Source organism: Gobius niger (genome assembly GCF_951799975.1).
Source record: "Gobius niger genome assembly, chromosome: 15".
NCBI lineage: Eukaryota > Metazoa > Chordata > Actinopteri > Gobiiformes > Gobiidae > Gobius > Gobius niger.
In genome coordinates, this window is record NC_136866.1 from 10,961,133 (window position 1) to 10,976,555 (window position 15,423).

A 15,423-nucleotide genomic window follows, 5' to 3' on the forward strand; every position below is an offset into this window, starting at 1 on the left:
CTAAAGTGAGGTAAGAACATATCTTAGTATGTAAAAACGGTGGCCTATTCCTTTAAGGTGTATGGACTTTTTTATGTAACATCGGGGTCACTTGGTTTTGTCCCCGCATCTATATATATAATTGTTTTAGGTGATTTAGTTGCTTCTTATCAATAAAAGTAAATCGATGAATGAGTAAATGACTACATATTTCTCTAGTTGTAACAGGTTACCAACTAAATTTCCTCTCGCTCAAACCTAAAATGGGAACACACTCAAGATTAAACTAAAATCCCGCATCACAGTGTTGACTGCGCTGCCCTCCTGTTTCAGAGGTAAGTAGTATTTATGTGAGAAATGGACAGAGTTTTCCTCATCCTCCTAATCGCGGGGAACAGACGTGGCTCTGGGGAGAAGTGAACGTAATGGATTGTTCAGATAAATACTGGCAGGATGCATAGAGTGAGTTCTGGCGCGTAATTGTGTGATAACACAGCGCAAATGTAATTACTGTATTAGAGGAATATAAGGGAGACGTGGGAAGTGACGGCTGGGGTTTTTCACTGCGCTGTTCCTATAAATGTGAGATGCATAAAAATATTCATGAACTAAAGCACCTATAGGAGCGTAGGAAGTATAAAGTCGTTAATTAAGCATGCCCCTGCCTGTTTAAAACTTTTGTTGTTTGTTTTTATAGGATCAAAATGGCTAATTCTTTAAGTGTCTGTTAATTTGAAGTGAAGAGGTAATTTTACAACGAAGAGGGGAAAAAAAGCTCATTTTCTTTTTTAAATCTTATCATTCTTTTTTTTTTATGGACCCCCGCGAAAATGAGATGGCATGTCTCAAGGGGCACTCCATTAATGAACTATAAACTATCTTGTAAAATATTAGTCACACAGGAAGAGGGAAAGTTCAATATTCCGAGGAGGGAACTGGGGCTTACTCATCACCCATCTTTTATTATATATATTTATGTTCTGGTAAAAAAATAAAAAGACTGATCCGTAGACAAAGTAGGAAAATGTGTGCGTTTGACCCAGCTTTGAAACGCCGTTGCTAAATTGGTCTCTCTTTCCAGATCTTAAGTCAGGATTTCGGTCAGGAAAACCAAGAAATCCAAGAGATCTATTCGTATCCAAGAGGTAACCCCCTCAAGACCAAAGTACCTAAGCTCAAGCTACAAACAAATCCCTGAAAGGAAGCAGTAAAAGAACAATGACTGAACGATAATTACTACTAAACTAAATAATGCCCTTTTTCAGTCCTAAAGCAGGGGGTAGATAGTATATAGTCCCTTAAAGCAGAGCTAAGTCACTTTTTTACCTTAATAAATGCTTTTTGTAGTCCCTCTGAGGGTAATACAAGTGTTAATGGGATGATTGGGGGGGTGGTCTTCCATCTCCCCCGGTGTCTACGGCCAGAAAACCACACTTGCAACTTTCCCTGCCTTCGACCCGGAAGCCCCAATACACACTAATGGAAATAATCCCCCTTGCTGCTCTCAGTCGTCTACAAAATCACTTTTGGCATTTCTGAGGTTTATGGCATGGTACAGAATAGAATAGAATAGAAAAAACTTTATTGTCTACCATGCAAAATGATGGCAGAAATTTGCCTTTGGCTTGCTCATACATTCTAATACATTTGCCCAGCAATGTACATAATAAAATCAGTTCATTATAAAATCAGTTCACTGCAGACACAGTAGCAGCAGGTACACTTCATTAAGGAAAGGAAAAAGGAATAGACTGGCTGAACGTCATTAATACTTAATATTAATACTTAATACAACTTATTCAGCTCCTTGATGGCAAAGGGAACAAAAGAATTCCTGAACACATTTTTCTTGGCACAAGGAAGCCTGTATCTCTGCCCTGATGGAAGGAGCTCAAAGTGATGGGACAATGGGTGGCTATCGTCATCTGTGATCTTAATACAGACACGACGCACTGCTTTACTGTAATGCTGAGATAAACTGGTTTGTTCTTGGCCTGTTATTTTACTGCCCTGTTTAACAACTCTGCCAAGTTTAGCTTTGTTTTTGACAGTTAAATGATCAAACCAAGAGACTATGTTAAATATCAGTACAGGCAAGTCCTGACTGTATTCTGCCCACAGCTTTCGGTTTGTTGATGAACATTTTGCAAAACGTTGTTATTTGGTTCATCACACTCAGAAGAAGCTAACAGGCTAACGGGCAGAGCTAACTGTGGGCGAGCGCCACTTTAACAGTATTTACAGCCAAGTTTGAGCGGGAAAAAATATCTCCATTGTGTAATTGTACAATATCTCCCTCCCGCTTTGTCTTTTCTGTCAGTGTAGTATTTTCTCTCATTACTGGACAATTAATGAGTAAAAAACAAATGCAACATTCCACAAGAGCTGCAGTGGCGCTTGTGGCTTCTCGGGACAAAAGTTGCTTAGTTCTCTGAGGTGGGGTCAATGTTTGTGGAGGAACCTTCACACTTTTACCATAGGGTCATTTAGCTGTGGTGACCCCAGATACAATAGAATAAATACGTGGCACTGATCAACTTTCATTGAAGAAGAACCCATTGACGGAGCAGTGCACCGAAACCCGCCTGCCTCCATGCATGCTCTGACTAGGCCATCATCCACACTCTCGCTCTCTCTCTCTCTCTCTCTCTCCCATTTCCCTGTTATTTATGTATCTGACTATTTTTAACCCTGGAATCAGACGAGCGCTTACGTAACAGTAGGGAAAATGTGCCGCGCTGGAGCCCGCTAGCGCAAAAAGCACCGAAGAAGAAGAAGAGGAGAGAGACTACTGACATAAAGGCGCGCCAAATCACAGCGCAAGTGTCACTATAGCAGACGCGCACGGGGAGCTTTTTCGAATGGGCAGCTTCTGATGAATTCTAATAAGAAGTTGGGCCAGATTAGCCGCGCGGCGCGATAAAAAATTCATAACGCGCCGCGGGGAACAACACGATTATAGATTCTTTTTTGCCGTTACCCCAAATAACCTTCACGCCTCCTAATCAATCCGCTCTTGACATGGGGTTTTTCTCTTTCATCGGGAGCATTGCGTAACGTGAATATATTAGAAGTTGTACTATAAAGATGGCAGGGGCTCCGCAGAGACCGTAATATGCGGGGAGCGAGGGGGAGATGGTAATTAAATGTCAACTTGAGACCTGCCATGACTTAGAGCTGAAGAGTTACTGGAGTGGTCGTTTATCATAGCGGGCTGCGGGGAGTCATTTTAGACACTAACAGTCGGGAGTGGAGCTGGTTCTAACCATATGGTTCAACCGGGCTATACTGTATAAAGATAGACAGATGGTTAAGAGAGGGTAAATGCTCCCAGGGGCCATTCCGAAGTGGCCCCACAAGGGATACATGTGACTAATCGAATCAACGGAAATCGTTGTTTGGTCTGGAGAAGAGAAAACATCTAAGAAGAGTAGAAACATGGTGATTTAGATAAAACCGAGTGCATTTTCTCCAGTTGAGCATGACAGTGTAACGCCTCATTTGAAAGCTAAGACCTACAAAACTAATCTAAGCTTCTTCCTTGATACAGTTTCATCCTTTTTGGTTGTGTTTTCATTACAATTTTGTTGCTTTTTTGATATGTTTTGGTCATTTTTTTGTGGCTTGATCATCACACATAAAAAACAAAATGTGGCCGAAATGCTGCAAAAAAGCAGTGAAAACGCAGTAAAAAATGTGTCAGAAAAACAAAAACGAAAAAGAGAATGAAAACATAACAAAAATGTGACAAATCTATCTAGGGATGGGAATCTTAGGCCTCTGTCCGATGCGATTAGCTTCTCGATACACCTGCCACGATACGATTTGATTTAGGCCATTATCACGATGCATCTCGGGGACAAGTAAGGATTAAACAACGAGGAGCCGTGCATTCGACGGTTATAATGCACGACGCGGAGTCAAGAACACCACGACGCGCAGCGGTTACTCCGCGAAGTGCATTATAACCGTCGAATGCACGGCTCCTCGTTGTTTAATCCTTACTTAATCTATGATGAGTGTTGTTAAAATTAAAAGAAAAAGGAGGTTGTGTGAATTATTTCCACATTTGTTCTGCGCACATAAAAGCACACATGGTTATGCTGATGGCTCCCTCTGTCTCTCAGCGCAGTTTCACGTGTTCTCCCACCTGACTCAAATGCAGAGCAGAAGTGGATTTTTGGACTCTTTTGTATATGGATGTAATTCCAAAAGAAGATGGCTGATTTTAGCCATGTTTGGAATACTCATCTGTGTTTGGCTTCCTATTTCGCGTTGCGAGCCAACCCGACTACGCACGCGCTCCTCATTGGAAGAGTCATGTACGCAAATGACGTGTGCAGTCCCAACTGGCTTTGCAGCATAAAAACCGATATGTGTACGTGAAATCTGATGCATCTTGTGTTTATCCTCTGGACTGCATCGATCTGTGGCTTCTCTGCCGATGCACCCGCATCTCTAATGCGCAAATCCGTGTATCGATGCAAATTATTTATTCGTCCCATCCCTAATACAGAGACTTTCGCACAGATTTGACCACACACAGAACACTATAACACAACTAAAATAAAGGAAGAAAACAACAACTGGACAACGCAAGCTCTGTGTTTTTATGGCAAAATACGCTAGAGATAATTGTAATCATGAAGAGATCAGTCCATTATTGTTTTTTTGTATATTTGTTTACCAAATCAAGTTCAAATTTGCCAAATCTATTTCGAGGTTGCTGTAAAAATAATTGCTTCCCTAATCAAAGAATACAAAAAGACAATGATATCGATGATGATAATACTAATTAGGTGTGATTTGAGAGTGGGTTTACAGGGAGATAAAGGTATTTTATGTGTTGGTAAAAGCTACTGCACGTCTTTGAAGTTTGTTTCCTCATTTCCAGCACAGTATTGCACACACTGACTGTATCTACTTATAAAATATTTATGATGCTTGTGCACTTTTCTCGGCGCTTAGTTCAGCCTCAAACTGTATTCCCTGGTTTCTGAGCTTGTTCTGCAAAATCACTTTCCCTTGGCACGTATTTAAAGTGAATGTGAAAATATAGCCCAAAACGATGCCTGCTGTAGTCCGAAGCAATATTCGAAAGATAAGTACGAAACCATGCTAAAACTATCAGCCAGAGTTTGGACTTTCACAATGTCAAACTATAACAACTCAAATGGATTAAACCGAACAGAAATGGTCAAGAAAATTGCGGATTATTGGAATAGTTGAGGGAAAGTTGTGGGTTTTTGGAAAAGTTGCAAAGCTGCACCGAGTTTGCTTTGCGTTAGTAGTTGTGATCGCAACATCGCAAAATCCTGGAGGGACAGGTATTTTATTAAAATCGAATCGCAATATCTGTTTGAAAAATCGTTATTAGGCTTTCTCGCCTTAACTAAGTGCAGTCCAAAGCTAACTGCGGGTTAGTTTGAGAGAAAAAAATATTACTTTTTTCTCTCCCTTTGTCTTTTCTGTCTTTTCTCTCTACTCTCACAGACAATTAATAGAGTAGATTATTAAAATAAAAAAACGTACATGCTACGGCACCTACAGTGGCGCTTATGGCCTCTAGGGGCATGAGTTAGTTCTGCTTTAAGAGGTTCGAATCGTGCAGCCCTAGAAAGGAAGTTCATGTCTAAAATTATGAACCTTAACAACTGTAACTGTAAGAGACTGACTAAACTATGATTTTAATGCATTACTGTCCACAGCCGTGTCAATGCTAATATAAGTCAGTGATAATGTATTCCACTGTTTCGTTGCCAGCTTACACTGCGATGATAAATACGACCGGCGACTCATGTGCACACTTCTGACTCACACATTGAACCTTGTACACTGTGTATCTTCCAGTATTCATAACACATTCTCTATTTCAAATACCGTATTTTCCAGACTAAAAGTCGCACTCTTTTTCATAGTTTGGCTGGGGGTGCAACTTACACTCAGATGCGACTTAAATATCAAAATATGTAATTTCATGTGCTTGTTATTTTCACACTGGCAGCCGCTAGAGGGCGCTCTAGGCTTGGTCATCGGTCATCAAGCAGCAGAAAGAAAGTTTGGAGTGAGCGAGAAACTTGTGAGGGACTGGCGAAAAGCAGAGGTTAGTCTTACTGCAATGAAGAAAACAAAAAAAGCTAATCGGGGGCTAAAAGCCACAGCTAGAGGAACGGGTTCGCAAATGACAGCTTGAACAAAGTGATGCCGGGAGAGGCTTGTAAAACAGAGCAGTTACGCCTCCATGCCCAGGAAGTTGCCAAGGCTGGTGCGACTTATACTCCAGAGCGACTTATAGTCTGGAAAATACGGTAGCTCTTTGCTTTGTGAATCAAAAGTCTTGGATTAAAACTAGGATACACTTCACGAGTCAAATCAGAGCCCTGGTTTCCGTGTGTTGGCCGACCGTACCTGATCTGCTGGTTGGCCTCGCTGCGGATCTTGAGCACCTCTTTGCCCTTGATCTCCAGCTCTTTGGTGAGGGAGCTGATGTTCTCGTTGAGCGTGTGGATTTGATGGTCCAGCTGGGCTATGTGGCTCTTTCTCCGGGACACCTCCTCCTGCAGCTCGGAGATCCGACCCTTCATCTCACGCTCCTGCGGACAATCACAGGAAGTTCACAGCTTGAGAAAATGTTATGGCACGATACTAAAGAGCAGCCTCTTTCATTCATGAGCTCGCTGTTTTCGCTGATGGACGCGGGCCCTTGTTAGTCAAATGGAGCGTGTGAACCAATGAGCAGAAGCCTCTCCGACACCAACACTTCAATCTGTCACAAAGCCATTAGATAAACTCCATATTTTATTTATAGCGTGTTGTTATCCAGACTTGGAATAGGTCAAGAACAAAACAAAGCATGAATAAACAGTGTCGGCCAGATGTCAACCACAAAAAGTTTTAAGAGCAGCACGAGTTGGGACATAACTATTTCTAATTACGAAGCTAAAATTGAGTACATACTTTTAATGTGTTTACTATAAGACCCAAGACATCCCCTGATTTAAAATGGGGTAAATTGAACATCGAAAAGAAAGCCATTGTAAAATTCACCAAAACTGATGAGGAACTAAAGTTACATAACAGACTGACTGAGAATGCAAGCCAATCATTTGTCTTTTGAAAGTAATCTAAATTGCTGACTGAAATACCTTGTCATTTCACAACACAATCGTAAATGTTGCATCCATCAAAGGAAGAGGAACAGACGGTAACATTTGACGCGTCTCCAGGGAGGTCCGTGACTGACAACCCGCTCTTCTCGCAGCGTGGAGAGTAATTGCAGACATAAAACATGAAATAACTCAGTGTTAAAATTGTGGAAAGGGGAGTGCTTCCTCCTCAAAGACTGAGCTGAGGAAGTCTGACTTTATGTGCCATTAAAGCTCACTGTAGTAAACAACCCATCCATGTAAACACATCCGTCTGGATGACGTCGCTGCTCAACACCTCAGCGGAGAAGTGCAGCTATTTTTGGCAGCGTAACGAGTGATTTGCATAAACAAAGTGGAGATGAGATTGACATAAAAGCAGGCAAATACAAAGATGGGTAAAGCTGAGTGCATTTTCCTTAAACACATTGTCTAGTACTGTGAGCCTGTTGAGTTGTTTACTTCAGATTCCTAAGCTGAAATGGAAGACGATTTCTGTTTCAGGAATGATAAAGTTTCTGCAAACTAGACTGACATTAGCAGCATGTTTTATTAGTGGGAAATTTCGAGTAAATCATAAACTTTCAATTGGAAAACCATGAATCCAATTCACACAGATTGTTAAAAAATGTTGTAATTGGCTTGACTGTTTCATTCAACAGCGCAGAACAGCGCGTTCACAGCTTCTATTAATTTTATAATAACAGGCTCTAGTTGAAAGACATAAATTGGTACATTAATTTTCTCCATAAAGAAATCCACTACAATGACTCTAAACATTATTGCCCATCTGTCATAAACTAATTAGATGTTGCCAGTACAAAAAAAAGTACTGGAGACTGGACGCTGGGGATCGACATCTGTTTATCGTTCATGCTTTCAACAATCTGTCTCTATATTGACATGTTTTCAAGCTTTTTAATCAATAGGTGTTTTGTCTCCAGTCTGTCGTGTTTTTTCTTGGTCTTCAAGGTCGGATGAGTTTAAAGGCAACAAAAGTCACAAACCAGTAATATGCTATGAAAAATCACAAACTACAAACAATACTGTATCTTTCTATCATCTAGCACCTATAAAAGTGGCACCAGATCTTTGCATTGAACCTAATGGGCTTCAACAGTCATCACAAATTCATTGGTGCTGAGAAACTGGGGGGAAACTCATTTCTGATGCATTTAGGCCTGAGCTCTGACTGACAGGCGCTCCACAGGCTGCAGTCCTCCGCCCTTACTGACTGCAGCGATGTGTGCAGTCCTTACCCATGTGTGAGGCTGCTCCTTAACTGCATTTGAGGATTGGTATTGCTAGAACCTTTAGTTTTATTTGAGCGTCTAGAAGTAAAACGGATAATCGTCCGCACCCTTTGTACTGGTGTATCATGGCAACTGGCGAGCGTGGTGCCGGTGTGAACATGTGCATGGCACAGCGGTGGAGGAACAGGGATGTGGTTCTGTAATTAGTGCGACTTCCAGGAGACAGGAGCAGCTCAGCGAGAGGCGCGCAGCAGGCGTTGTCCAATTCACACCGGCTCCATGACTGCACATCATCTGCACTCAGACCTGTATTTTTAGTGGAAACATGGCTTTTTACCATTAACTTGTGCCATAAAAGCATCTTAATCAAATCTTCTATCAGCAACAACAAAACCACAGCAAACCTTGGCCTCAGTTTTAAAATGAATCACAATTTTAACTGTTTTTGACTTGACTTTGACGTGCTTGAAGTTTAGCAACTGAAGCCTTCAAACAAGAACTACTTAAAGGTGCATTATGCAACTTTTTATGTGAAATTTTTTTTGCGTATTTGATTTGTAGTGACCCAGCAGCTGTTTAAGCTTTCAGCATGGCACCTTTACTTTCCATCACGGTGGTCTCGACAACGCTCCAGGATCAATTGTTTACAAGGTTTTCGCTGCTGATGGAGCCTCTCACCAGAAAACATACAAAACAATTGATCCTGGAGCGTTGTCGAGACCACTGTGATGGAAAGCGCTCAAGACCACTCAAACAGTCTCTGGGTCAATACAAGGTAAAACACGCAATATCAACTCTATTTTCCACATAAAAAGTTGCATAATGCACCTTTAAATATCTGACATCTGCTCAAAATCTCCCCTTTGAAAAGTAAACGGGCAGTAGTTTCTGTGACCCAACAGTGACTTACGGTCAGAATGGCTGAAAGATATTACACTCAATCATGCTTCCTTTCAGCCTCAGGGCATACAGTAAGTCGCCTAGTTAATGCAAATGAAAAATGGGTAGCATACAGGCTTCAAAACTTTCTTTTTGAAACCAATCATTTCAGGCCAATTTCACAGGCACATTGGTCCAGTGTAATCACTGGCCTTGTTCACACAGACCGCTGGAAGCTGCTTGTGGTGCTGATTGTGAGCAGCGGGACATCCTTTGGTTCATTTTAATGTTATTTGACTTGAAATGTAGGTTCATGCACAATGCAAGTCAGTCAGGTCTTTGAAGCCTTAGCATTGTGAGCCATAGCTCTGTACTGCAGCTCTGAAATGCACACAAATAATTGTACTTTCTTTGACTTGTGAAATTTGCATCGAGTTTATGTAAACAACAGTCCCATTGTTCCTTACGTACAAACAAAGCAGTAATGAAGCAAACCTGGATACAAGAGAACACCTCCTGTTGTGTTTGGGTCTAAAATTAATCAAAGCTCCAAATCGATAAGCGGGTGATGCACGGTGTTTTGTGGCAAAATACTTCATTAACTTCTTCAGCAAAGTGGCAGCAGCTCATTTGTTACTGACTCACACCAGCGTTCACTCCGCTCATGCATCACCTGTCGCCTTACTTCACATTAGAAAATCACTTTTACGACGAGATACTCAGCTCTGCTTAATGGAAATACTCTAAAAGAGCTGCAGCTGTTTAAATACTCTGAAGTTGTTAATTGAGTTTGGAAGAATAACGTTTAATTTAATGTTCATGAAGACAAGCAATGTACAGTATATTGTTATATGGGGAAAATCCTCTGGGCATCTTTGTGTTTCGTTGATGAGTCCTCTCCCTAATGGTGATGTTGTGGCGATTACAATCAACACAATGCCCTTCTGCAGCTGCAAAATTATACTTCATAATGAAAAGTAGCCAGTTTTGGGTTTGATATCATTTCAAAGTAGAAGCAAAACATTCCACAAAATAATCCCAAACCGGTATTTAGAGACAACACTAATGAGCCGAGCCAAGCTGAGTGCGTAAGGTCCATTGCAGAAAAAATAATTAAATCACAAGTAACCACGCTCAAACTAATTATCGAAGAAATGCACTGCCAGAAACTAAGTGCTCTGCATTTCACCCAATAAATAGAATAATATTACAGGATTCATTTCATCATAGGGGTTTATAGTGATAAAACTACTTCGATAACCCAACATAGCATGGTGTAGAACCTGGAATGTTCCAACAGACCTTTTCTGGACATAAATATTAAAAGAACTGTTTTCTGGGAAAGGCTCACAACAAACTTTTGTCCCAGCCCACCAGTTGAGAACCACTGCTTTAAAGCATCCTCTTTGTGTGATCTGAAAAGTGGCACCAGTTCGTTAGACTGGACCTAAATAGACTCACAACAAATGAGACTGCTCAACATTTCCTCAAAATCAATTTGCTCCTGTGTTGTTTTGTTGACATTCATGTGTACTTCCTGTATAGTGGTCTAGAGTCTGAATAGTTACATCACTATTACCCTTTTTCCACCAAGGCGCTGGTTCTGGTCTGCATCGGAGCTGGTTCAAAATGGGTGACGGTGTGTTGGTTTTTCACCAAAATAAGAGCTCGCGCTACGTGTTTACGCCTCTGCATACACCCCAATCGCCATAGCAATGTATTGGAGAATCAGCTGTCACATAATACGTTTGTTACTACTATAAAATGATTCAACTGATTTTAACCTGCTGTAGAGCCAACTACAAAGCTCTTTTTAAACATCTGATTGCAAAGAAATATTACATTTACTCTGGATTTTCTTCAGTGATGCTTTTCTGGCACTGGCACTAATAATCAATTGATTTATTTTCCATGCACAATGAAAGCTAATTTTAAATGCCTGGAGAAAAGATGAACTGTATTATTCTAATTAGATGTTAAATAGTTTTGGGTTTTTATCTGTTGTTGTTTCAGCAGGAGATTAGGATGAAGATGTGTTTTTCACAGTGTTTATCAATGGAACGATGTTTGGACCCGAGAGTAGATTAGATTAGATTTGTAACAAACGTATTGGCTGGTAACATCTTACTATTGCTGATTCTGGTTTTACAAACATACAAATATATACATTATATTTGTTTGTGTATTAATCCGTTGGTCTACGGCGCTCCTTTCATAGCCAGCTGTTAACATTTCTCGTTTTTAGTTCCAACTGCTCCCTCGACTTTTTGCTGCATCTCAGCAAATCTGTTTAAGCGCATTATCTCTGAAAACACCTCCGAACACGGCCGTAGCCAACTGATCAGAATGAACACAAACTCCCCTATAATAAAGGAAAATCCCTTCTGTTCTCTACATCTGCAGTGAAGCATGTCCTTTGTATTGTTCTTGAGTCTTTACAGACACAGACCTGTATCCTGTTGTTCTCCAGCACCTTCTCCAGCTCCACCTTGACCGCAGACGACTCCTGCTGGTGGGTTTGCCTCATGTGCTCGATGGCCGACGCGTGGGTGTGGTTCAACTCCGACCGCAACGAGGCTGAGGGGAAACCACAAAAGGGGAAAGTTGAGAGGCGGAACAAATTCTCCTGTGAAAACGGCTTTTTATTCTGTTGACACAAAAGTCCCTTTTTTTTTAATGTGCTAATAAATAAGGCATGTTTGTCTTTTCGCATAAACATAAGAGCAACAGCCGTCACCCAAGCGGCCCCTAATGCCGACAGCAATAAACCGCTTTCATTGGGAGAAGCATAAAGAGGCAGCGCATACCGGTATAACCTTCAAAGTGAGACTTATGTGAAATTGAAGAAAAGCGTCGGCTATATGTGGCGAAATAATGAACCCCGGGCGCTGAATTGGCCGGACGGCGATGGCCAGTGTATAATTACCCACCGGGGGCAGATAAAGTGGCGCTAAAGGCAGAGATGGGATGGCCGCGGAGGAGGTAATAAGCGCGTGTCAGGATGTGGGAAGTGCGAGACGGATGGAGCGGCTCTCCGGTGTCAGCGGCGTGACATGAAGGTTAATGGAAGTGCATTTATCAAAGAGGTGCAGAGGTGTGCGTGTGTGTGTAGGTGTGTGTGAGTGTGTGAAACCCGGGCCGGGCGCTGAGAATCCGGGGGTCGGCGCTCTGCTTTTCACCTGCGCACACACTCTGCTGCTAATGCACTCTTTTCACTCACACTCTTAAAACAGAGAAGTTCAAACAATGCGCACTGCTATCTGTGAACACCGCAAGGACCCTGTGATGTTTATTTTATGAGTGAAACTAAATCAGGTAACGCCAGGTCAAACCCAAAACCCAAACTCCCACAAATACAGATTTTGTATCAACCAGGCACTTTGAATAGATATTTTTTTTTTCAGTTTACTTTGAAAACGTTGGAAGTGAAGTTCAAAGTCAAACCAAAACCTGTCTCTTCAGTCCATAAAAACCCACAGGTAGTTTGTACATTCAAACTTCACAACCTCTGCTGCTCGTGTTTTATGCCCCACTGACAGCTGTAATGACCCCGGCTGTAAACCAGGTGACTATAGCAGTGTGTAAAAAATACCGAGCATGGCTTTTCCTTCGTCCTCCAGTTCAAATCTCAGGGTCTGTAGCTCCTGCTCGGACTGCTGTTTGAGCGTCTCGATGCTGTGGCGGTGGGCCTCTCGGAGAGACTGGAGCTCGCCGTGGTGGTGATGGCGAAGACGCTCCTCCAGGTCCTGCACAAACAAGAGGAACGACAAAGGCTTACAACCTTGCTGACGGTTAATGAATTGTGTCCAGGCAAACCGCTGCGTTTTGATCATTTCAGCACAGAAAACATTTCTTGCTGAGAATGTCTCGTTTCCGACTTCTTTTACATGCTTCACTCCCCTGTGCAGCAGGAAAAAAAGGTGAAAAAAAAAAAAAAAAAAGTGAGAAAAAGAGCGAGAAATGTTGGCCATGTGTGAACAGGTCTCGTATGATCCCGGCTGATGCGCTGTGAATTCACAGAAAGTGCATGTGACTGTGGGAGAGCTGTGTGAGTTAGTCTGAGAAAGAGTCCGAAAGTGATGTGGAGCAGTGAATAATGTGTTCAGTGAAATGTTGAGGCAAATGTTTGAACTATTCTGTAATGACCGGAGGTTCATTAACCGAAGATTCTGCGTCATTTACTGAGAGCGGATCGCCTCATGATCGGAAGGTCAGGGGTTCGAACCTCAGCTCCTGAAGGTGCACAGTGCCGTTGTGTCCTTGGGCAAGACACTTCACCCTCCTTGCTCCCAGTGTCTGTGTACATTGGTGTGTGAAGGAGAGAGTGAATGGGTGAGTGGGTCCTTGATGTAAAGCGCTTTTGGGTAAAAGCGCTCTCTATGTTGAGACCATTTACCATTTACAGAATATGCTACAGCGTTGACAGAGAAATGCTGAAGGCCGTCCGTCATTTTGATGGATCAAAAATCAAACGGTCATTTAAGTGGTTTCAGTTTGCATTTGGCACAGCAACTAAACAGCCTTTTACTGCTGTGTACGCTCACATCGGAGCTGAGAGCGCTTTGACGGAGATAAAGACACAAAGGACAGAGAGAGGAGAGAGAGGAGGTGGTGTGATGCACAAAGGTCAGAGGACACAGACCGGGCGTGTCCTGTAGTGCAGACTACAAAGACACACAATGCACGAACTGCTGAATATCGCCCTGTTTGTTTACTGTGTTTCTTAAACATTAAGTTAAAAGTGAGCAAATGCAAATAATAAGCTCCAATTTGCATTTCTAACAGTGAATATGAGCCTTCATATTGACGAGCAGATGATGCTCTGAAGAAGTCGTCCTCCTTTGAGACTTTTACCCACAAGTTTAAACACGCTTTGCTGCAAAATTCATTTTCCCCGATTAGCTCCATTTATCCTGCAATATTTTCCTAAGATAAATAACAGGCATATGTCATTAAACACCTAAAAGAAAAAGCATATAATGAGAGATTAATCAATGACGGATGAAAAAAGCTCATGAGTTTTGACGACCCTGTCCGTCAAAATGACAGAGAGAAATGATCCCTCGCCAAACCACCACTAATGACACCACAATGTCACACATACTTGTCCTTCATTACTGTGTGTTCAGTAATAATATGCACCAACAAAACTTTAATGTGCAACCATTGTCAGCAAGTGTTAAGCAGACTATAGTTACATACTGTATGAAATCTAAACACATATAAATCCTTTGTACTTCGATCACTCACTGACATGGCAGCTGCGGCTTTGATCAGTGCCTCTGCAGCCCCCTCTATCTGTGCATTAAACCATCACGGTGGAAAAGACAGCTCTCAAAAGCTCTGACAGCCCTGACGCCAGAACAATTACATGTGATCAGCAGCACTACTCCATTTCTCTCCCTGCTGTCAACCAAACACAATACAAGTTTAAGAAATGAGGAGAGAGTACAATGGCAAGACGACGGGCTTTGGGTCAACAGTGTGGGGGTGTGCGAGGACGAGCTTTCAATCACGGAAACCAGCGGAAAGTCTGAGGATGTGTCGATACCGGGGGGAACAAGCTTCACATACCTAAGCTCAAATTCATATTCAAGTAAATGAATAAAACATCAAATGATAAAGCGACAATATTTTGACCAACATATTTAAATCATTCGTGTTGTTACAGATCTTTGTTGTGTCACGAGTCTAAAAGTTCACGCTGATGATTTGCAGGTAAAATATTAGTATGACATTTTGGATATTATTAATTAAAAGCACATCAACAGTGGAGCAGCTGTGGCATTTACCGATATGCAAATGAGCCCAAAATGAATATTCAGAACACTGTGGAGACATTTGACAAGTCACTGGAGCTGTGTCTATGGGGCACTGCTGGCCTCCCAAAGTGACAGTATTAAACATCGCAGTCATGCAGCGTCCAAAGCCCAAAAGAGTTGCATCACCTCGGTGCGGGACAATCCAGATGTTGGCTGAAAGACACCGTGAGTTAAGCAATATGTTTAAATCAATCGACAGACGATCTGAAGAGCAAAGGTTTTTTTGGTGTTCTGTTGATGTTGAACAGTTTTTTCTAAACAAATTCACATTATATGCCAGTAGATCAATAAAGTCTGTCAAACTCTAAACAACATGGTGCCTAAAAGTGTCATTTATTTTCATGG

General features: G+C 41.8%; 1 protein-coding gene across 2 annotated transcripts in view; it reads right to left on the bottom strand.

Annotated features, from left to right (window-relative positions):
• fam184ab (family with sequence similarity 184 member Ab) overlaps nt 1–15,423 on the bottom strand; it is a 129,586-nt gene that overhangs the window by 16,708 nt on the left and 97,455 nt on the right. For both annotated transcript variants that reach the window (XM_079572015.1, XM_079572016.1), the window contains exons 15-17: nt 12,849–13,002; nt 11,706–11,833; nt 6,388–6,572 (exon numbers count right to left, since the gene is read on the bottom strand). In XM_079572015.1, the coding sequence (XP_079428141.1) occupies nt 6,388–6,572; nt 11,706–11,833; nt 12,849–13,002 (467 nt within the window). The remainder of the gene's footprint in view (nt 1–6,387; nt 6,573–11,705; nt 11,834–12,848; nt 13,003–15,423) is intronic.